Source organism: Macaca thibetana, chromosome 6, assembly GCF_024542745.1.
Source record: "Macaca thibetana thibetana isolate TM-01 chromosome 6, ASM2454274v1, whole genome shotgun sequence".
Classification (NCBI taxonomy): domain Eukaryota; kingdom Metazoa; phylum Chordata; class Mammalia; order Primates; family Cercopithecidae; genus Macaca; species Macaca thibetana.
The window spans coordinates 84832280-84856525 of record NC_065583.1 but is presented as its reverse complement, the minus strand read 5'-3'; the positions used below and the strand labels follow the sequence as shown (position 1 = coordinate 84856525).

General features: G+C 39.4%; 1 protein-coding gene across 18 annotated transcripts in view; it reads left to right on the top strand.

The window, feature by feature from the left end:
* The window catches only part of CAST (calpastatin), a 112789-nt gene that overhangs the window by 20459 nt on the left and 68084 nt on the right, over positions 1-24246 (top strand). For 10 of the 18 annotated variants that reach the window (XM_050795409.1, XM_050795392.1, XM_050795398.1 and 7 more), the window contains one exon: positions 13644-13715. Coding sequence is in view for 17 of the 18 variants with exons in the window: in XM_050795392.1 (XP_050651349.1) it covers positions 13644-13715 (72 nt within the window). In the remaining variant the exon portion in view is untranslated. Of the gene's footprint in view, positions 1-13643; positions 13716-23048; positions 23313-24246 lie in introns of those variants that run through there. The other 8 variants (XM_050795401.1, XM_050795393.1, XM_050795391.1 and 5 more) reach the window with 4 other exon arrangements.

Below are 24246 nucleotides of genomic sequence, written 5' to 3'. Positions count from 1 at the left end.
TTAAGGAGAGCTTGACTTACTCCTAGAGTTTGTCCGCTGTGATGAGCACGTTGTTCCTAGCCCTGCTTTCTGTTCATGTCCATGCTAACTAAATCTCCTCAGGTCTATAGCTGTTGGGCAGGTGAATATGCACAATGCTGGTAAAATCCCCACTACCTAGTGGACTTTCATTCATTACAGAACATCCACTGTATGAAATGAGATGCAGGGAAGAACTCCATTCTCCATTAGCATGGACTGCTAATGGGGCTCTTTTTACCTCCATCCCCAAGAAGGCCACTTTGTACTTAGGACAACTACTCCCCCAGGTACAGCATTCCTACTGCCACACCCTGCACACAACCCATCCTCCCACGCCCTGCCCACTCTACTGAACCCACCAGATTTCTAGTTAGTTGGTTTCCATAATTTGGAACCTTTGACTTGGGTTAGAAAGAGAGGCACTAATGGGGAATAAAGATAGGTTGCCTCATGAGGAGGACTCCTACCAAAGAGGTTTGACTGCTAGGTTTTCTAGATGTCTACATTTGTGTGAAGTCTGAGCATTCAGGAGAGAAGGGGGTCTTTCAGGGATGTAAGCTTGCTCATTTCAGATGCATGACACAAGTGGTTCACCCATTGTGTTTTTCAATATAATTCCATTGGCTTGATTAGGATGGAGATTCTGCCTAGATTTTTGGCATTTGGTGGGCTTCCTTTAGTGTTTAGTTAAGTTCTGCTCTCTTCTATGAGAAAATGAAAAAATAGAAACTTCTAGAGAGAATATTTTATACTAGGAATTCTTGGAATTGGCTCATAATGACAGTGTTCAGCTTTTTGAATCAAGCTCCTCTATTCTAGTTTGCTTTGAGTGCAACCTGTGAAATGGCTTCTCACTTTAAACTCTGTTCTGCGTATCATTCAGCCCCTCAGGAGTTTTAACAGAGGGGCAGGAGGATTATTAGTAAGAGATGATTAATCATCACAGGGCATTTGCATCACCTCTTTTGTGGGATTTCTCTGTGTGGTCCTGGTACATTTGTCTTTCTCTGTAAGTCATCATGAAATAATGTTTGTCACTGCTTGTTTTCCTATGAGCAAAACTTACTTACATAGATATTAGAATTATTTTCCTATGTGGAATGTGTCAGATAGGTTTTCATGAGCACTGGGTGAATTTAAGTTCAAAGCTACAATTAAAACTCCAGGCATTATATAGACATTAAAGCAATCTGTTTATCCTAAGATACAAATTCAGTTTGAATTCTGAGAGAAATTTAGAAAATTTACAAAATTCAGGACAAAAACTCTGTGCCATTCTGAGACCACAGTGAGAGCATCTTCTTTCTCATCTGCTGTGAAAGCTTTGAAGAGCCACACTCACAGCTCAGTTAACCTGCTATTGATCTGTGGTTTCTGTGGAAGCAGCATATGATACTTTCTGAGTGTAGGGTTTAGAGTCCAGTGCCTGGATTTAATTCCCAGCTTTGCTAATTCCTAGCCCTGTGTCTTTAGGCAGGTTACTTTGCCTCACTAAGGGCACATTCCTTATCTATAAAATGAGGATAATAATAGTTTTTACATAAGAGTCAATGTGAAGAACAATGAGACCATCCATGTGTAGTATCTAGAACAGTTCCTGGGACATAGGAGGTGCTCTTTAAATCTTAGCTCCTGTTATTGTTATTATTATTATTGGCATTACTTTATTATTATTATTATTAGGTCAGTAAAGAGAACTTGTTTGGCAATAAAGGTGAGTCTCGTATTGATGTCTACCTAGGGGATGGGGCAGGGCTCAAATTCTTTGGTTGATTATATATCACAGCACCTTCCCATTGAAAAATGAGGGAAGTTTGATAGTTTATTAACTTCAGTAGCACTTTTGTTATAAAACCAACTACATGCAACAGGAAGAAACATATGCCAATAGCTAGAACTAAAGACCTCTGCATCACTATCTTTTTTTTTTTCAGATAGAGTCTCACTTTATAGCCCAGGCTGGAGTGCAGTGACGCAATCTTGGCTCACTGCAAACTCTGCCTCCTGGGTTCAAGCAATTCTCCTGCCTTACCCTCCCAAGTAGCTGGGACTATAGGTGCATGCCACCACGCCCAGCTAATTTTTTAAAAAATATTTTTAGTAGAGACAGGGTTTCGCCATGTTACCCAGGATAGTCTTGAACTCCTGACCTCAGGTGATCTGTCCGCCTCGGACTCCCAAAGTGCTGGGATTACAGGTGTAAGCCACCATGCGAGACCCTATGCATCACTATTCAATGAGCTGTTTTATCAGAACCTAAGGATGTACTTTTTAAAAAGAATATGAAAATAATGTGCCTTTAAATTAAGAATCTGTGATATATAAAATGTATCATTGGATAGTAAATGGTATTAAAAAAAACTGAGCACTTTGCCTCTATGAGAGAATATATAAATATACCAACATTATAGCATACAACAATAATATACCCTTCATTATCTTATTTCAGATTTATGAGCTGAACCTATCTAAGATCTTAGGTCCCATCAAATTGTCTCTGAAAAGATTATACTTTATTGCATTTGGAATCAGAATAAATACTAACAAAATATTGACGGAATTGAATGGATATTCAAGTTCACTTCAGCACATCATAAGCACTGGAAACCTCATGGACAGATGGATTAAATATTATTCCAGAAATATCATGTTTACAGTTAATTTTTTTATTCTTTAGACTTTCTTAGCTTCTCAAAAATATTGGGATGACTGGTTCAAAAGGGACAATAACCTGAAATTATACCCATAGCAAGATACCTGTCTTATCTAAGGACTGAATATGTATGATTCTTATTGTAATATCAATATTATTTTTCCATATGACACAATACATAATGGCTTGTGCATTAAAAAATAGTTCATTTGTGAAAGCAAAACCTCATGGCAAATTGACCTCACAAAGTCTTTTATTTTCAAGTATCATCATTACAGAATGCTTAGTAAATGTGTAGAACATTGTATTAGTACCAGAACAAATTTAAAACTCTCTGTTTCTCATTTTTCAGGATATGACATGAGATAATGCAGTGATTATCAACTTTTTATGTGCCTAAGAATCACCTGGGGATGGTATGAGAAATTCGGACTCCTAGGCTCCATCTCCAGAGACTGATATAGATCTAAGGTGTGACCAAGGAATCAGTATTTTTGCCAGTCACTCCACGTGATTCTTCTCTTATGCCAGTGGTGTTTTGAGCACATTTTGAGTAACACTGAAATAATTCTTGTGGAGTGCATAGCATGGTGCCTAGCACACATAAACATTTCTTTCTTTATTTCTTTTTTTTTTTCTTTTTTCTTTTTTTTTTTTCTTTTTAAAATGACCCCTCTTTTTCCCCCGACCAACTCACTCTGCCATGTTGTGGGAATACAGTAGAGCACACTAAGAGAGTTGCAGTCTCAAGAGTTGGTGGACCGTGTGGGAGGCTTTGGTTGGAGGGACCAGTTATTGATCCTGTTTCTTCCCACTTCTCCCAGGATCTTGTCCTTTAGAGCTTTTGATTGTTCTTTTTAATTTTTTACTGTTTATTTCACGGCTTCTCTTTAGACTACATATTACCTCAGTCTTCATCATAAACTGTTTTAAAGCAATTCCCTTGAAATTGCTCAAGCTCCCATTCCATCTCTGTCTCTAAATTTCACTACCAAAATTCCTGGTTGAAATTATTGAAGAAAAGAGTGTAGAGAGAGAAGAGAGAGAAACTAAAATCAAGTATTGATAAATGCCTACATGTAGGGAGTGGGAAGGATAACTCAAGTTGAAGCAGCGAGCAAAGGGGTAGAGGAAGCTGGGTGCTCCCTGTGTCAGTGTGGGGGGTGCAGGAAGAAGTGGAGGGTCAGCAGGGCTGAAATGCTGGTATTTCCAGAGGGACGGGGGCTGAGATAAGGTCCTGATTGGGGACTGGGATAATATCAGTTCTCTCCCAAGCTGTTTTTGTGGAGTAACAGAAGGTTTCCATTGTACTATGATTACGATTGAGAGGGTGCTGAGTATGTGGAGATTTTGCATAGAAGACTCTTCTTCCAGTGTATGTAGATTTATGTAAAGAACAGCAGATAAATAAATGAAAAATGAAGTTGAAGTCAGTGTTTACTTACACAAAAAGAGATAAGTTTTGTAATATTCATGATACTTGTTAAACAATAGTAAGGCAGACTTCATTCCAGACCATTGCTATAGGTGTAGGGACCACTGCAAGGGAATTTTGCATTAAGGAAGGAGAGATTATAGGAGTGGCTGGTTTTTCCAAGAGGGTTTTTGTAAACATTGACTCCATAGCCACCCTTAATTTTAAAAATCTAATTCTATGCACATCATTCTCAAATAGTGCATTCTATTATAGTTTTTCAAAGCTTTGGTAATATTTAACTCCAAATATAATGAAGAAAAGTAGGGATTTGTAGCCAGGAGTAGGGTCGGGGATCGGTGGATGGAAAATTAAGAGGAAACATCAGGGATAAGGCGGATTCTGGGAAAAGTGACCTATAGGATTCTTGCTTAAGGCAAGTGGGTGATCAGTGGTGGAGGGTGAGAGGACTTTATTGGATATCAAGAATGGAGGATTCTAACTAAAGTAACATAGCAGTATTCTTGGTAAGAGTGGATAGTGCAGAGATGAACATGGAAGTCCAACAATGAGGCCTAATTGAAAAAGAGCTCAGAGGAGCCTGATTAGAGTTTAGTCAAGGAGAGAATCTTTGTCAGTATGACTGAGACGCTTCACATGTTATAGATGTCTCAGATTGTTTAGTACTGTTCTGAAAGGAGCTGGGCACATTCCTCAGCCCCGGGCTCAAAACTCCCTGAGCCTAGCACAAACACATCCCATCCTCCCATCCCACCACCATATATCTCTCAAACTCCCTGAGCTCAGTACAAACACCACCTGGAAAGTCTCCGATAAGGAGACAGCCGTTCAAGGTTACTGAAAGCGCAGGAGCCAAAAGAATTTCTTTGTTCCCCTACAACTTTCGGGCTATAAAAAGCAAACGCTCGCATTGTTCGGGGGCCCTCTTGTATACTGTGTAAAGGAGGGACCAAGTTCGAACTTGTAGTAAAGATCCTTGCCGCTTGGCTTTGACTCTGGACTCTGGTGGTCTTCTTTGGGGAACAAACAGTCTGGGCATAACAGTTCTCTGCCAGTTGTTTATTGGTAAATGAATTCATTTATTAATTAGGAAACATCAAATAAGAAAGATGTTGTTTGGAAAGAACTAACAAGTGAATTCTAAAAATTTATTTATCTTAATCATTACGATTCTAGACCTCCTACTTTGTTATTCACATTAAAGTTGGCATTTCTGGGCTCTCTCTTTTGCACATCAAGCCTTTCATTCCTAAAGGATCTAATTCGAGCTTAAGCACCAGAATTTTTGGACTTTAGTAACATTCTAGAAATATATCACTCTAAAATCTGAAATCTACAATTTTGAAGAAAACTATTTATAGGAAACTGAAAGCTAAAACAATCTTATAATCACATTCCATTTTTGGTTTCACTTAGTACTTGGGATAAAAATTGATTCTCTGAATATAATTTTGTCACTTTTTTTCCTGTTTACTTTCTTACTACAGCAAGTAGACTCAGTAAAGTCTGATACAATATACTTATTTCACTAGTGAAATTGAAAGCTGAATGACTAGTGAATTTAAAAGATGGTGAGGATTCTTACTACCAGCTGCCAGTAAGAAAGGTTAGACATTTGTTAAGATGTGGTACAGTGCTATCTGCCTGAGTGTTAACCTTATAGTTCAGGAGACACCCAGTGGTTAAAAGTAGGTAATTCCTTGCTGTGGTACAGTGTTAAAAAATTATTGAAAAATATATTTCTTGGCTCAGCAGTGATCACACATTGTTAACTTTTTCTTTCTCAGTGAGTATATGTTAGGGTGTTTGTGTGTTTTGATAAAATGTTTGGTCTTGACTTTATATATAAATTTTCTTTGACTAATAAAACACCAATAATTTTGAAAATGTTAGAAATATGATTACACTTTTCCTTTAGTTAAAACAAATTATATTTAGAAATGTGGAGCAAGTGACTGCGCCATAAATAAAAGCCTTTTTGACCCAGAAATTCCAATTCTAGGAATGTATTCAAAGTATATAATCAGAGGTGTACATGATGACTTACTTACTTATATTCATGGATATTTATCATAGTTTTATTTATAATAACAAACTAAGAAGGAAACACCTGTACGGAAGTAAAGTAAAATCATGGCACTGATGTACTGACAATGGCATTTTTAATACTATGTTTTGAAAAACATTTAATGACAGGCGAAATGCTTACGTTAGGTAAAAATCTTTCTAAATGTAAGATTACAATTCCATTCATATACTTATAATATGTTATCTTGTGCATATTTTTGTATTTGTATAAAAATAGGAAAAAACTGAAGTTAGTTGTCTTGGATGACAGGATTTTAAGTAATTATTATTTCTTCTTCCTACTTTTTCTTTATCTTAAATGTATTTTTTAAGCCAGAAGAAAAAGAACAGTAAGCAGCATAATAAAAGAGTAAGATAAGAGTGTTTTAGCAATGACCAGAAAAGTACCCATGCATGTGTCTGCTTAGACCTTAAAGAGAGAAGTGTTGTGTATTTGAGTTGTTTTACTTTGGGGCCCCTAAGAGATACTTTCAGAGCAAGGCTACTGCTGCTATATGTGTGTGTGTACATGTGTGTATGTTTTGTGTGCTTGTGTGTGAGGGTGGGGGCACAACACGTGTTTGAGTAGAAAAGCACCTCTTAAATATAGACAGAAAATAATGGCTTAAGAACAAAAACAACTTGAAGGGCAAGAATACTGAAATATTTTTAGTTCATGTTCTCTTTGGAATCTGATGAAACTGTGATCTTTTCTCTGAAAGCTACACACATATACAAATACAAAAAATATCCTCCAAAATGTTACATACAATTTAAAGAGGTTTATATGCACACGCCATCCCCACACTTGCAGGGACAATCTTATCAAGTAGGTATATTTAGGAGACACTATGTAATAGTATTTTCCTAGATGGCTTATTGATGTCTGAAATTCTACCATTAACAATTTCCTTAATCTTTCATTGCCTTTTTCTGCATCTTGTTTTAAACTGTAGGTATTTCTAGTTAATATATTCATTATTAATATCCTTGAGAGAACTAGTTTGGCAGGAAAGGAAGAGAATAATGTAAGCATTTTTTTCTGTAGATTTTCTGTAAAGGTAGTAGAGAACTAGAGATCATTTGATGAAAATAGCTAACACTTACATAGGCATTATATACACATGCAAATACCTGTGTGCACACATGGGCACACACATGCCCCTTATGGCAACCCCATTCTCCTGATAAGGAAATTGAGGTACAGCTTGATTAAATAACCCATCTAAGGCCACACAGTTTTTTAATAATAGAACTCAGAATTGAAATCACTTTCCAGAGTCTGTGCTTTTAACTAGTATCTGATACTCATAAAATTACCTATATTATGAAGTCTGCCTTATAAGATGGAGGCCAACTCCATAGACTTTCTTACTTCTGTTGTCATTTTTTTGTTGTTGTTATTCCTTTCTCTGCTTCTTCATTTCCCTCTTTCTTCCTTGTGTGATGCCCTCTTTTCATTCAAGAAGATTCTATAGCAAGTTCAGTCATTCCAATTCCCATGATGTAGGTATAGCTATTGGCCCTTTGTAGGTAGGAGATGAGGCTCTGAGGGAAGCAGAGGCAAGGCAGAGGCAGAGCCCTAGAAGAGTAGTGTTTTCCTGACTCCTGGTCAGTGCAGCAACCTCAGGACTAAAAAGACTTGAGCTGGACTACCTTGAGGGGTTGCACTTGAGATGACGCACGGAAACTGAGTAATCAGAAAACAACAACAACAACAACAACAACGAAAAACTCACTGGAGTGTGCTCACCAAAGTGGGTGTTATTATGGCCCTAGAACATGGGACATTTCATTCAGTATCTGAATGTATTTATTTATTTATTTATTTGAGATGGAGTCTTGCTCCATCACCCAGGCTGGAATACAATGGCGCAATGTTGGCTCACTGCAACCTCCATCTCCCAGGTTCAAGCGATTCTCCTACCTCAGCCTCCCGAGTAGCTGGGATTACAGGCACGCACCATGCCCAGCTAATTTTTATTTTTAGTAGAGATGGGGTTTCACCATGTTGGCCAGGCTGGTCTCAAACTCCTGACCTCAGGTGATCCACCTGCCTCGGCCTCCCAAAGTGCTAGAATTACAGGCATAAGCCACTGCACCTGGCCTCAGTATGTGAATTTCTATGTAATGTTAAGAGTTAATGATAAGGCTTATTCATTATGACTTAGTTAGTGTTTGTTTTGGAGCCAGCATATCATATTTACTGCTTTGCACTTGCAGTAGCACACATTTATACTTCTTTTGGTAATAAAAGCAATTTGTACTTATTTGGTCGCCACTTAAGCTATGGTATTAAAAGAACATTTGTAAATAAGAGTCACAGTTTTATAGTTGCTAGTGTTGGAGAATCTGCCTACACTTTTGAAAGACAATCTTTTTCTAGACACTATTTTCAAGTAAAGCATGTCTTTTCATGTAGAAACACAATACTTCTTGCCATTTTATAGGAAAACTACTAAGTTATGGAGTAGATTCTTAACAAATATGTCAAAACTTACATATCTTAATGAGCGTTTTTATCCTGAAAAATACATTTCATGGAGTCTAAGAAATGTGTCATTATACAATTTTATCATTGTGGAAATGCCAGAGTGTACTTACACAAACCTAGATGGTAGATACAGCTTTATTTAGATATAGTTTTTCATATGGAAAACGAAATGTCTCAGCATCATGACAGAATATTAGTCATTTCCCCTACTTGACCTACAATGCCAATATCATGTGCCATATATCGAGTTTCTGTATATGCTCCATTATAATCTTATGGGACCACTGTTCCATATACAGAAAATGCAGTCTGTTGTTGAGTGAAATGCCCTTGTTCAGCACGTGACTATATATGTTTCTTATTATATCATAATATCGCATACTCTAAAGGCTGATCTGGTCCAAGCTAACAAGCTTAAAAGCAAATCTCAAAAAAATCAAACTGTTTCCAAGTAATATAACAGTATCCCATTATTAGAATCATGAACTAGTTCTAAGGAAAAAATTATATTTTTGTATCCCATAAGAAGTTATTATTTTTATAACTGAAAATATAGTAAAACTCATAGAAAACTTTCAGCAGCCACTAAGTCTTCTCATGCGTAAAAACCAGACCCACTGGAGTTGTCCTGCAGAGGTCAGTCTGTTCCATTGCTACCTGGGCAAGGACTTTGGGTCTCTTCCTTTAGAGCCAGGATTTTCAACCTGTGGGTCACAGACCTCAGGATATGTTGTAACTCATTTAACCCTCAAAATCACCTTCTGTGGTATGAGCAGAGTTATTCATCCTACTCAGAAAACTGTTGTTGAGAAATATTCAGAAACTTGCCTAAGATCTCATAGCTGGCATTTGGTAGAACAGGACTCTTGCTATATAAATCATAAGGTAGGACCATTGTCCTAGAGAATGTGATGCCTTTCTTCACAGAGTCATGAAGTCTCAAGGTAAAACATGTGGCTTCACTCAGGGAGCCCTTTCTGAGATTTTAGGTGACAATGACACAGCAACTCTTTGCCTGGCTCTTGGAACTTCATTGTTATTTTGAAAAATTTAAAGACTCGAGTTCTGATTGATTCAGTAAAATTGTTTTTTCTCTGAACTACAATAGATATACCAAAAAGTATGCAACTAATTCTTTTCATGCCTTCTTGCAGGAGATGATGCAATATCATGTATAAATGAGCTTGTTTTGAGAGTTTCTACTTACTGTGAGTAGATGAATTCTGTCCTGAGGGGTGGATCCAGCCCTATCACTAGTTAGTGAATATGCAGATCTAGCAAGCTGAGAGATCTGTCCAGGGCAGGGTAGAATTTCTAAGGACTGATGCTGATGTTAAGGAGTATGAGTGTGAAGAAAAACTTAGCACAAGGAAAGCGAAGCATAAGGTGACATGAAGCCAGAGGACGTGGAGAACCTTGCACCTGGAAGCAAGGGAGGACTCATGGGGGTCAGACAGTAACCTGAGAAGACCAGGAAACAAACCAGATCCTGGAAGAAACTGATGATCCCAAACTCATGTGACTATAGGGCTATTCCGAATCCACGTCACTTCAGAATAAATATCTTGATCCTGCATTTTGTTTCATCTCATACCATACATGCCTGTACTCAGCATGCTTTGGCTGCACTGGCTTCTTTCTGCTACTCCTGCTTACCAAGCCCATTCTTACCTCAGGGCCCTTGCACGTGCTGCCCTGTCTACCTAGAATGCCTCTCTCCCTCATCCCATACTTACATGGTTGGTTTCCACACAGCAGTCAGGTGTTAGTCAAATGTCACTTCTTCATCCATCCTGTCTGAAGCAATCCTGAGCCAATCACTCTCTGTTACCTCATCCTGTTTCACAGTCTGTTCAGGACTCACCACTCTCTGAAGTCATCTTGTTTTTTTGTTGACTTATTTAAAGACTGAGTCTTTCTACTGGAATGTAAGTGCCATGAGAGCAGGAGCTTTTTCTGTTTAATTGGTCATTATATCCCCATTGCCTAGAATAGGACCAGGCTCACAGTTTTCCCAATGAATAAATGAACAAATGAATATGTGAAGTCAGATGCAAATGAAGAAAGGGGGCCAGGTCTTGTACATCAGCCAAAACAACATGTAATTAAACTCTGATTACCATTCTGAAAGTAAAGAGTCTGCTCTGTATATGGGTGCATTTCTAGGCTTTTGCATTGTATTTTCAGTGCCAGATGTCAACAAAGGGCTTAATAAATACTTGTTAGATAAACATTTAATGAAAGATCATTTTACATATTCCACTCTCACTTCAGCTGAACTACATTGGTCCTTTGTGGACTAAGTAATCCAGGCAGCTGAGAGCAAGCCAGTCTTTAGGGGAACAGATCATACCCATAAGAAAGTTGAGGGACCCTCTGTTAAGTTAAAAAACATTTCATTTATTAGTAAGTAATTTTCAGCATGTATATTAAGTTTAAACAGTTATTATTTTTAACTTAATAGTTTCATCACAGCCAAAATATGAGTTTTTAAATTCTCATTGGCAGATCCTATTTGGCATATTGTAAGTAGTGGAATCAATTTATAGACTTTACAGGTGAGCTTTACTTTACTGAGGTCCAGTATGTGGGCTTTGATGTAGCGAATGGAATCTGTAATTAGCCCAGGATTGGAACATGGCCTTCCTCAATTGTAGTTAAGATCAAAAGCTAATAGCTGGAGTTTGGGACAGCTATGTCACATTGAAAACTGACCTAGCCTCCTTCAGTTTCCTCGTTGGAAAATGAGAGATTGAGATAGGTAATGAAGTTGAAATGGATAATGCTACTGCTGTATTCTTGTCTTTATTTCTTATGTCTAGTCTTTTACACAGAATCCATTTGTACATTAAGGTTGTCAGAAGCTATTTGTTATTATTTGTGATAATTTTAAAAAGACTTGCAATCTGGATAAAATGTAGGTTATCCCCTCCTTTTACCATCTCACATATCACACCTGCATCACTAGCTTCTTAGCAGCCTCTTGTGTTTTTATCCCACCTATCTATTTTTTTTCTTTCCTTGGTTGATGGCAGTAGGTGTATGCTTGGGAGAGACTATTTATTTATTCTACAGATGATGCCTGGGAGCCTGAACTCCTGCAAATGCCTGTGAGGCCCCTAGAGTGGCTGATGAGTGGACACATAGAGATGGTGCTTTGAGGACAGCAAGCTAAGTTTTGAGTTTGGGGCATGCTAAGGCAAAATTTACCCAGAAGGGAAAGAAGACTTCAGTTCAAACTTCCATGGCATGCATTTTCAATAAATCAGAAAATATAAATTTGGCTAAATATTTCTTCTAAATATTAAAGAATGAAACCAAATTATTCTCAATTATACATATAAAATATTTATTGCATAGATATAGAACACTTTAATGTGTTATATGCTGGCTAATTTATGTATTATCTTACCTTATGTATTCAATATTTACAGTACATTATTCACACTGTATAGACCTTGGAGCGTATCCCCATTTTACATTATAAAGCTTTATAGTTGGCCGGGCACAGGGCTCACGCCTGTAATCCCAGCACTTTGGGAGGCCAAGGCAGGCAGATCACAAGATCCGGAGATCGAGACCATTCTGGCTGACACGGTGAAACCCTGTTTGTACTAAATATACAAAAAATTAGGTGGGTGTGGTGGCACGTGCCTGTAATCCCAGCTACTCAGGAGGCTGAGGCAGGAGAATCGCTTGAACCCAGGAGGCAGAGGTTGCAGTGAGCCGAGATCGCACCACTGCACTCTAGCCTGGGCGGCAGAGCAAGACTCGGTCTCAAAAAAAAAAAAAAAAAAAAGAAAAAAAGAAACGAAAAACTTTATATGCTTGCTTCTTTAGAATATAGATATTCATAAGGAAGAGATACAGGATATGAAGGTCTTGTTGAGAAAGCAACTGTGTATTTTACTTTTCCTTTTTCCCCCATTTATTTTCTTTATCTCAATTAAAATAGTTACATAAGAAAACACAAAAAAGCCCAGGAAGGATTTTTTAAAAATTACTCTTCACACCATCAGAAAATAACCTCATATGACCTTAAAGGATCATACGATACATACTATTTTATAATTTGACTTTTCTTTCTATAAAATATGAATAATTTGTTTTTAATGAAGTGTTCTTCTAAGACATGATTTTTAATAACCAGATGATATTTCATCCTATGGCTGTCCTATAACATAACCCTCTATTATGGGAGGCAGTATAGGTAGGTGAGAGATTAGAGTCTGGAGCAGATATCCTGCCTTTTACTAACTGTGACTATGGCCAAGTAATTTATTCCTTCTGTTCCTCAGTCCCCTCACCCATAAAATAGAGATAACAATAGTATTGGTTCTATATTGGTTTATGTTGTTATGCATGGTATTTAAAACACTGAGAGTACATAAATAATGTTCTAAGAGGCTTTATTCTTGGAGCATTTTATCCTATTATTATCTATTATTTTATTATTCTGATAGAATAATTACCTGGCAAACCATAGTACTCAATAAACATTATTATATTGTTTTCAGCTTTTTTAGGTTATAGTACTGTGACGAATATCTTTGAAGAAAAATACTTTTTCTCTTATTTCCCTAAGACACATTTTTGCAAGTAGAATAGCATCTTTGATACATATTTCTAAATCACCCTGCATAGACATTGTAACCTTGTATACTCTCTATGGCACTGTAAGGGTGAGTGATGTTTTTGGAAGTACATAAGAACTGCTTCAGTGACTTTTGCAGTTCTCCAAAATCACTGAATATTGAACAACTGAGACTTATTCAACTTACTCTTCATTTTGATATTTGTATCATCTCCAGGCAAAGTTATGAAAAATTCAAAGCATATGTTTATTTTGGGTATGTTTCAAATATTAATCTGATTGTTACTTGAGAAAATATTTGTATTGATGTGTAAGTTTGCATTTGACTATGTTGGTAAGGTGTTTTCCCCCATTGAAACTAATATTTTCTATTTTCAAGAAAAAAGCAGCAAGTCTTGGCAGCAGTCAATCTTCCAGAACCTATGCTGGTGGAACAGCCTCAGCCACCAAGGTCAGTGATTTCCTGAACACGAAAAGTCCCCTACTGTGTTCTACAGGGATATTGTTAGTGGGTGTGGCCTGTAGGAATGGCAAACAGTGTCCGGGTATCACTGAAGGTTTTTGAACAAAGTATCATTTCTGTGCTGGAAGAGAGAATATAATTTCTTAATAATGATGTGAATGATTTAAAACCTAGTAAAACCATTTGTTGTATAAATATTCTTGGCATATAATAATAAGCATTAAATAAATATTAATTATTATCATGACTATCTGTAGATAATATTAAACTTTTGCACATACTGTGAGTGAAAACATAGTCCTCCCACTTTAGAAAATAATCCAAATCCTTCTCATGGGCATTAACCACAGCAGGCGTGCTGCTAAGTGCTTTATGTAATTATATCATGTAATCCCCTCACAATCTTCTTCTTATTCCTCTATACCTGAGGAAACCAGAGCTCAACGAGGTTAAATAACCTTGACAAGCTCACAACACTAGTAAGATGGAGATAGGGCTTGAACCCAGGTTTCCTGTCAAGAGGTCTTTGACAATGCTGGGTCTTATAAGCTCCATCTAAGCAATTTTTGGTAACATAACCCTTCAAAGTTTTGCAACTTATAGAAATCACTGAAACCTCACCTTTCAACACAAGAAAATGGCCAGGCACGGTGGCTCATGCCTGTAATCCCAGCACTTTGGGAGGCTGAGGCAGGAGGATCACTTGAGCCCAGGAGTTCGTGACCAGCTTGAGCAGCATAGTAAGACCCTGTCTCTACAAAATAAAATAAAATAACATAAAATTAAATTAAATTAAATTAAAAATTAGCCAGGCGTGGTGGTGCGTGCCTGTAGTCCCAGCTACTCAGATGGCGGAGGTGGGAGGATCGCTTGAGTCTGGGAGGTCAAGGCTGCAGTGAACTATGACAGTGCCACTGCACTCCAGCCTGGGCAACAGAACAAGACTTTGTCTCAAAAATAAAAAGAAAGTATAATTTTATAATATTAGCTAGTAGTTTTTGATAAATAAAATTATTTTGGGAGGCCAAGGAGGCCACGAGGTCAGAAGTTTAAGACCAGCCTGGCCAAGATGGTGAAACTCCATCTCTACTAAAAATACAAAAATTAGCTGGATGTGGTGCGTGGTGGCATGCACCTTTAGTCCCAGCTACTTGGGAGGCTGAGGCAGGAGAATGGCTTGAACCCTGGAGGTGGAGGTTGCAGTGAGCTGAGATCATGCCACTGCACTCCAGCTTTGTAACAAAGCAAGACTCTGTCTCAAAAAAAAAGAAAAAAAAAGTTGTTATATTCAGCCCATTTCAACTTTGTGGTCTTTTAGTAAGTCCAAGATTATCTAAAACCTCAACCTATGTTTCAGGATTATCTATACAACTATTTAACATAAGCTTTTTTTTTTTCTTTAAAACTGGTGGCTATCTTAAGAAAGTCAGACTTTCTCATAGATGTCACTTGCTCAATGAAGAGTTAGTATTTTAGTGTCACTCAGAGTTCTGACTGTTCTCCAAGCCCCTGATGGTGCCCAAACCAATAATCAGCTGAGAAGTGAGAAGAGGCCAGTCCCTCTAATGCTAAATACCATGCCACTTTAAGATCCGTGCCTTTTAAAGACCTTTTCTTTTTTTTTTTTTTTTTTTTTTTTTTTTTTTTTTTTTTTGAGACGGAGTCTCGCTCTGTCGCCCAGGCTGGAGAGCAGTGGCTGGATCTCAGCCCACTGCAAGCTCCGCCTTTCACGCCATTCTCCTGCCTCAGCTCCCGAGTAGCTGGGACTACAGGCTCCCACCACCTCGCCCGGCTAGTTTTTTGTATTTTTTTTAGTAGAGACGGGGTTTCACCGTGTTAGCCAGGATGGTCTCGATCTCCCGACCTCGTGATCCGCCCGTCTCGGCCTCCCAAAGTGCTGGGATTACAGGCTTGAGCCACCGCGCCCGGCTTAAAGACCTTTTCAAAGCTCTGTTCTACCAGTCAATAAAAATATAAAAATCATTGAAAGACCATGAATTGTAAATACCGGGAGTTAGTTAACATTTGGAACCAACATAAATTCAAAACTGAGGTCTGCTCTCTTTTAGCCTTTTTTTTTTTTTTTATATACTTTAATTTCTAGGGTACATGTGCACAACGTGCAGGTTTGTTACATATGTATACTTGTGCCATGTTGGTGTGCTGCACCCATCAACTCGTCAGCACCCATCAACTCGTCATTTACATCAGGTATAACTCCCAATGCCATCCCTCCCCCTTCCCCCATCCCCATAATAGGTCCCGGTGTGTGATGTTCCCCTTCCAGAGTCCAAGTGATCTTGTTGTTCAATTCCCACCTATGAGTGGGAACATGCAGTGTTTGGTTTTCTGTTCTTGCGATAGTTTGCTGAGAATGATGGTTTCCAGCTGCATCCATGTCCCTACAAAGGACACAAACTCATCCTTTTTTATGGCTGCATAGTATTCCATGGTGTATATGTGCCACATTTTCTTAATCCAGTCTGTCACTGATGGACATTTGTGTTGATTCCAAGTCTTTGCTATTGTGAATAGTGCTACAATAAACATATGTGTGCATGTGTCTTTATAGCAGCATGATTTATAATCCTTTGGGTATATACCCGGTAATGGGATGGCTGGGTCATATGGTATTTCTAGTTCTAGATCCTTGAGGAATCGCCATACTGTTTTCCACAATGGTTGAACCAGTTTACAATCCCATCAACAGTGTAAAAGTGTTCCTATTTCTCCACATCCTCTCCAGCACTTGTTGTTTCCTGACTTTTTAATGATCGCCATTCTAACTGGTATGAGATGGTATCTCATTGTGGTTTTGATTTGCATTTCTCTGATGGCCAGTGATGACGAGCATTTTTTCACGTGCCTGTTGGCTGTATGCATGTCTTCTTTTGAGAAATGTCTATTCATATCCGTTGCCCACTTTTTGATGAGGTTGTTTGTTTTTTTCTTGTAAATTTGTTTGAGTTCTTTGTAGGTTCTGGATATTATAGCCCTTTGTCAGATGAGTAGATTGCAAAAATTTTCTCCCATTCTGTAGGTTGCCTGTTCACTCTGATGGTAGTTTCTTTTGCTGTGCAGAAGCTCTTTAGTTTAATTGGATCCCATTTGTCAATTATGGCTTTTGTTGCCATTGTTTTTGGTGTTTTAGACATGAAGTCCTTGCCCATGCCTATGTCCTAAATGGTATTACCTAGGTTTTCTTCTAGGGTTTTTATGGTTTTAGGTCTAACATTTAAGTCTCTAATCCATTCAGCAAAGTCTCAGGATAAAAAATCAATGTGCGAAAATCACAAGCATTCTCATACACCAGTAACAAACAAACAGAGAGCCAAATCATGAATGAACTTCCATTCACAGTTGCTTCAAAGAGAATAAAATACCTAGGAATCTAACTTACAAGGGATGTAAAGGACCTCTTCAAGGAGAACTACAAACCACTGCTCAGTGAAATAAACGAGGACACAAACAAATGGAAGAACATTCCATGCTCATGGATAGGAAGAATCAATATCGTGAAAATGGCCATACTGCCCAAGGTAATCTATAGATTCAATGCCATCCCCATTAAGCTACCAATGACTTTCTTCACAGAATTGGAAAAAACTGCTTTAAAGTTCATATGGAACCAAAAAAGAGCCCGCATTGCCAAGACAATCCTAAGTCAAAAGAACAAAGCTGGAGGCATTACGCTACCTGACTTCAAACTGTACTACAAGGCTACAGTAACCAAAACAGCATGGTACTGGTACCAAAACAGATATATAGACCAATGGAACAGAACATAGCCCTCAGAAATAATACCACACATCTACAGCCATCTGATCTTTGACAAACCTGAGAAAAACAAGAAATGGGGAAAAGATTCCCTATTTAATAAATGGTGCTGGGAAAATTGGCTAGCCATAAGTAGAAAGCTGAAACTGGATCCTTTCCTTACTCCTTATATGAAAATTAATTAGCCATTCTTTACTGCTGCTGGAGACACCACAGCATTCATCGATGGTCACTGAGTGAGAGACAGTTGCTTACACAAACAAATACGAGTTTGGATTTCCTCTTTGCCACTATTATTTGTCCAGCCCCACTGAGCTTCAGTTTCTTCATCTGTAAAATGAGGGTTGGACTTCTCTTGTCAGAGCTGTTGAGAGGCTTAAATGAAAGAAAATAAATACTAACACTTAGGCCTGGCCCTGGCATTTAGTAGTTGCTGGGGGAATGGACCTCTCCTATGATTGATCTTGTTAGTCTTCATATTCTGTTGTTTCCAGGTCTCCAAATAAGAGATTCTCTAACTAAAAAAGATTAACTTTTATTGTTATTAGGACTTGTATTTTGCATTCACTTAATTATGCCTCCAAAAATGATACACCTCATTAGCAAAACACCCACCTAAAGAGATTTAGTGAGTTATTTGTAAATGTTCCCAGACTTGCTATTATCTAAACTTCTGAAGGTTTAGTACATTGTGGAAAACCACACCCAGTTTTTTCTTGAACATAATCATAAGAATCAGACCCTTTCTTTTTTTTTTTTTTTTTTTTTTAAGGTAGAAGTTAACGCTATTTTTCTGAGATGGGATAGTTATAAAGAATTTGAACATCTCCCCACAAACCCTGTTCTGTCTTAAGAGCTGGGAGGGGCAGAGCATAACTGGGAAGTAGAGATAATTTAGCCACATGTTTATTGCTTTAGTATTTAACAGCAAATTGAAATTCTTTGCTTTGATTTAAAAACACCATCCTCTCCCATTTCCATTCTTATGTCTCCTGTTTCTCTTTTTCACGATGCTTTTCTGACTCACTTTCCTTTGCCAGTTTTCTGAATGTGAGTTCTCCAGGGTTTGATTCTTCACCCCTTTCATTCTCATATTTTTTGCTTTTATAAAGTTTTGAAGAAATGTAATTGCTTATTTCTTCTTTTGATGCCAGATTGGAATGGTTGTAACTCATAGCATTATCCCTTAAGAAATTACATACCCATGCATCATTTAGAAAAGCTGGGGGTAATAGCATAACTTGAAGCCTTTTATTACACAGTTATCATGGCACACACAGGCAGAATAATATTCTCCCAACACATTCTGAAAAGGTGTGACAGAATAGATAGAATTGGGAGTGAGAACTAGTGCTAGTTTTCTTGATTCTGGAAATAGTTAATTTGAAATTTAAAATAAGTGATAATTTTACAATTATTAATCAAACTTTAAAGTCTTAAAAAGTTAGTACTTAATTTGAAGCATATGTGTAAGCTATGCATTAGAGAATGGTTTCTGTATATTGTAGAACTGTTTTATGAGAATTCTTACAAAATGAGGATTTGTGCCCTCAAATAATATCCCTTGTGCTACGCAGTTTTGGGTTTCAAAGATCTAATGCTCTTAAGTGATGTAAATATTTCTAATTCAAAATAATTATTATAAAATGTTTAGTTCATAAAATTTAGTTTTTGGTAAGTCAGTAGTGAAGATGAGGCTGCAGAAATTATACAGACCCTTACTAAAGCCTATATGAAAATAGTTGTGATCCATAAGCAGTCATGCAATTTTATTTCTGGAAGACTTGTCAGACAACTTCTGTTTCACCAACCTGACTGTGCAGGTGAGGAAACCAAGGTTCAAATTGCATTAGAAATGTTTCTGTAGAAGACCATGCTATTAAGCAGATGTACTGGTTAAAGTTGTTAGTTCCAATTAGAACCCACTCTGACTAAGCCAAAAAGAAATTTCTTAAGGAACAGGGGGTAGCTGGTAGAGAAATCCAGGAAAGTACAGCAGAAGAAATCTAAAGCTTTATAGTGGGAACAATGCACAGTAACAGTATCAGGCTTTCTCCTGCTGCCACCACAGCTCAGCTCCTGTCACATGGAGGACTGGGTGCCAGAACTCTGCCACTAACAATGCAGAAGACTCAAAATCCCTATTATAACATGGATTTCCTGGTGGGCAACAGCCTGCACACGTTGCTCACCTCCAAGCTCATTCTTGTTTGGCACATCTGATTGGCCAGTGTAAATCACATGCCTTCACCCTGCTCCAAGGGAATCTAGGGGTGTGAGTTTTCTGGATCCTGCTTTGGGACGGCATGGACTGATGAGGTGGGAAATTATCAATATGTGGTGAGGGTTTTCAAATGTGTGGCCTCCTGCTGAATGACAGCAATCCATGACAGAAAGGAAAACAGGAGAATTACCTAATAGAATAGGAGGAAAACTATAGATGATAGGTTATTCAGCAACACTAGGCCTTTCAAACAGAAGAAAGTACAAACAACTTTCCTCCCAGCCTAGACAGGAGGAGATCTATGAAGGAATAAGCACCTATCAGAGAAATACTTTTGTGATTTGGGTCCTGGGTCTGCCATAAATAGCTGTGCTAACTTTGGCAACACAGCTCTCTTCCCAGGTTCTTACTTTCTCATCCATAATAGGAGTGAGGGTTTGGGTTAACTCTTCAGGTACTGTGGAGGGTATGCTGACATTCAGGGCCAGCATCAGCCCACAGTACTCTCTTACCATGTGTGGTTTGTGAGATGACTGTGTATTAGACAAGAAAGCATTTTTCTTTTAATAATTATGCTTATATTTTAATGTGCTATAAAAAGTAAACTAGCACATCAACTCCTAATCCCATGGCTATTTTCATTTATGGTGAGACTGAATTTAAGGTTAAAGTAAATCTATTTCTTTTAAATTAAGTAAACATTATATAACTATGGCAGGTTAAAAAATACTATCTAAGTAATGTACAAATAATAACCAGGGCTTGAGAAATAAGATCCAGAGCAGTAATTTTCACCTTTTAATGTACATAATGAGTCAGTGTGGGTTTTATTAAAATGAAGATTCTCTGTGGTCCCAGCACTTTGGGAGGCCGGATGGGCGGATCACGAGGTCAGGACATCGAGACCATCCTGGCTAACACGGTGAAACCCCGTCTCTACTAAAAAAATACAGAAAACTAGCCGGGCGAGGTGGCGGGCGCCTGTAGTCCCAGCTACTCGGGAGGCTGAGGCAGGAGAACGGCCTGAGCCCGCTAGGCGGAGCTTGCAGTGAGCTGAGATCCGGCCACTGCACTCCAGTCTGGGCGACAGAGCGAGACTCCGTCTCAAAAAAAATAAAAATAAAAATAAAAATAAAATGAAGATTCTGATTTAGGAAGTCCGGGATGAGGATGAGATTCTGCTTTTCTAACAAGCTTCCAGTTGATGTGCTGCCGCTGCTTTGGCAACCACATTTTGAGTAGCCAGGAGACTGAATAGTGCTGAATGTGGGTAGTTTAGGTTACCCATAACCTAAACATCAATTGGAGAATCTGGTTAAAATGCAGATTTTCAGGTTCCAAGCCAAGAAATTCTGATTCACCAGGGTGGGGAAGAGCCCAGGATTTCATATATTTAATAGGCATTCCCAGGAGTTTCAGATGCAGATGATTTGAGAACCACACTGGCAGGAAGGACACCCTCAGGGATTGTGATGGCCACAGCACAGCAGTGGAACAACATTGTTTCCCTTCACTCTAAGGAAAGGAGCCCCTTGCCACCTGACTTACAGCGGAAGAATGTTCCGAATTTCTTTCTTTCTTTTTTTTTTTTTTTTTTTTTTTTTGAGACAGGGTCTCGCTGTTGCCCAGGGAGGAGTGCAGTGGTGTGATCTCAGCTCACTGCAACCTCCACCTTCTGGGTTCAAGCGATAATCCTGCCTGAAGCCACCCGAGTAGCTGGAATTACAGGCACACACCATCACACACAGCTAATTTTAGTATTTTTAGTAGAGACAGGGTTTCACCATGTTGCCCAGGCTGGTCTCGAACTCCTGAGCTCAGTTGATCCACCCGCCTCGACCTCCCAAAGTGCTGGGATTACAGGAGTGAGCTACCATGCCCTGCCAGAAAATTTGTTTTATAACCATGTGATTACTCATCTGTACTCTTCAGGAGCACAGAAATACATTCAGAGATAGGCATCATTGAGCTGCCTAACTCTGAAAGCTGTGGGGCCCAGGGCCCATCCCTATGGGGTGTGGCCCAAATTAGTCACCCTGTGCTGTTTTTGTCGCAGGAGAAATTAATGTCAGTGAAACCTAGATGAGCTGAGTTTTAGTTTATTTTTAAAAAGGAATAACAATACTAATGATCAACAACAACAACAAAAAGGGATATATAAGCTATACTTCCATCAAGAAGAATTCTAAGTCCGGGCGTGGTGGCTCATGCCTGTAATCCCAGCACTTTGGGAGGCTGAGGTGGGCAGATCACTTCAGGTCAGGAGTTCGAGACCAGCCTGGCCAACATGGTGAAACCCTGTCTCTACTAAAAATACAAAAATTAGCCAGGTGTGGTGGTGTGCCTCTGTAATCCCAGCTACTCAGGAGGCTGAGGCAGAAGTATTGCTTGAACCCAGGAGACGGAGTTTGCAGTGAGCTGAGATCACGTGACTGCACTCCAGTCTGGGCCACAGAGCAAGACTCCCATCTCAAAAAAAAAAAATTATAAGGATGGGGTGTTCTGCTCTGGAAATGTTAGAATCTTAAAGTTGGAAGGGCTGTTATTTCACTACATTTTTGACAGAAATAAAAGAAAAAAAATAAGGTGGCTGTGAGGAGTACCCTGAAGGGGACATCAGAGGGCCCTACTTGCCTTGGCTGCCTGGTGGGGTACAAAGCTGTGTGGATGAGTTCACCTTTTTCATGCCACTGGCCATCACTTGTCATGACTCAACACAGCACTGTCCAGCCTGTCCTGAGGTCTCTGTTCCTCAAACAGTGACCACCACCATCTCCTTCACTCACACCCCAAGTTTAGGGTTCAGAGCCTATAATGTGGTTGGTGTACGGCTTTTCATTTATTTTTTAAATTTTTATAATTATTTTCTCCGACTCTATCATTCATTCAATATTTATTAGTTGACCTTCTATATGAAAGAGTGGCTTAACTCCTCTATTTATTTATTCATTCATTTATTTACATCAGTATAGACTCATGAATTAATATTGTATTCAATGGCTTCAAATCTATTCTTATTAATTTTGAAGTTTGTAATATAATATAAAGTAATCCGGTAGAATTCGCACTGTTAAACTACTCTTTAAAGAAATCCATTACACAGTTTTAACTACATTTGCAAATCCCTGGTTGTAGTCATTATTAATCCACTTTATAGTTTCAAAAGAGATCTTCGGGGGAGCGTATTTGCGAAGTGCACCCACCATCGTTCCCTTATTCTGGTAGTCACAGGGTGACAGCCGAGGGAGCGGTAACCTGTCATCAGCCGGCGGTGCGCAGCCCACACAGCACGTGGTCCGCATCACAGGCTGCGTTATTGAGTGAGCCAGTCCCCAGATGCCAGGCGCATGACGAGTCCACAGAACGGTACCTCCCTCCCCACGCATCCCGGGCTCCTGGGGCGGGGCCGCCGGGCAGGGGGGGCGGGGAGCATCCTGCGTCGCCTTCCCGGGACCGCCCCGCCCGGTCTCACTCAGAGAGCTGGGCTGGGGCTCCAAGCAGAAACCGCGGGAGCCGAGCCCAGCCAGGAATGCAGACCTCTTGAAAACCAAGCCGAGGTTTCCAGGGTCTTGAGTCCACGCAGAGTGAGTACTGTCTTCCGCCGCTTTGCTCCAGGCCGCGCGTACTCCCGGGTCGAGCGGTTTGTGTCCCCCAGCGTCCGGCCCTGCGTGTCTGGGGCCTGGACCCTGCCGCGGACTCCCCAGGCTCTGGACATGCGCTCTTCCTACTATCGCGACCCAGGCAATACTGTGCGTTCTGAGTTTAACTGTGTTTCTTGGCGGCTCCTCCTCTCTGTCGATAACACTGTTACTGCCCCTTCCTCCGGGAATGTATCTGGTGACCGGACGCGTAGGGTTACAAAACGGGATTTGTGTGGCCTGGGACAAGTGCCGAAAGAAGGAAAGCAGTAGCTATGTCAATTTGGTTTGGCACCTTTATCTCTAGGGTTGGAGATAGCCCTCCTCCTCCCCAGCCCTGCCGCCACCCTGTGATGACCTCCGTTTTAGAGCGTGAGCTCACTCTGACCTTTCTGCGTACCTGATACATGCTGGGTGTGGCGTGGCAAGTGTTGTAACCTGTTTTGGTTCCATTTCCTTTACACAACCTGAGACTGTTGTAGTATAACATCACTGAGGGTTACTTTGTGTCTATGTTTTAAGAATACGAAGTGTTTTCACAGAGATTTAACTATCTCTTCTGTATGGTTAGGGACCCGGCATTCTCCACGCACACACAAACAGGGGGCAAGTTCTTTATTCCCATTGTACAGCTTCAGAAAACGAGGCAGAGAGTTTAGGCAGCTTTCCTAAGGATCGGGACTTTGGGGCCTCTTTAATTTTCTAGGAAACCACCTATGCATCAGAATGACAGAAATGCTTAATCAGCAGCTCTGGAAAGTTCCTGCTGTTTCACATGTTTTTCAGAGGTAAAAACCTCTGCATTGCAGGGAAGCTCAACAAGGAGTGGCATCTACTGTTCAAAAGGGGAAAGTCTATTTCCTAATCAGTAATAGAGTTT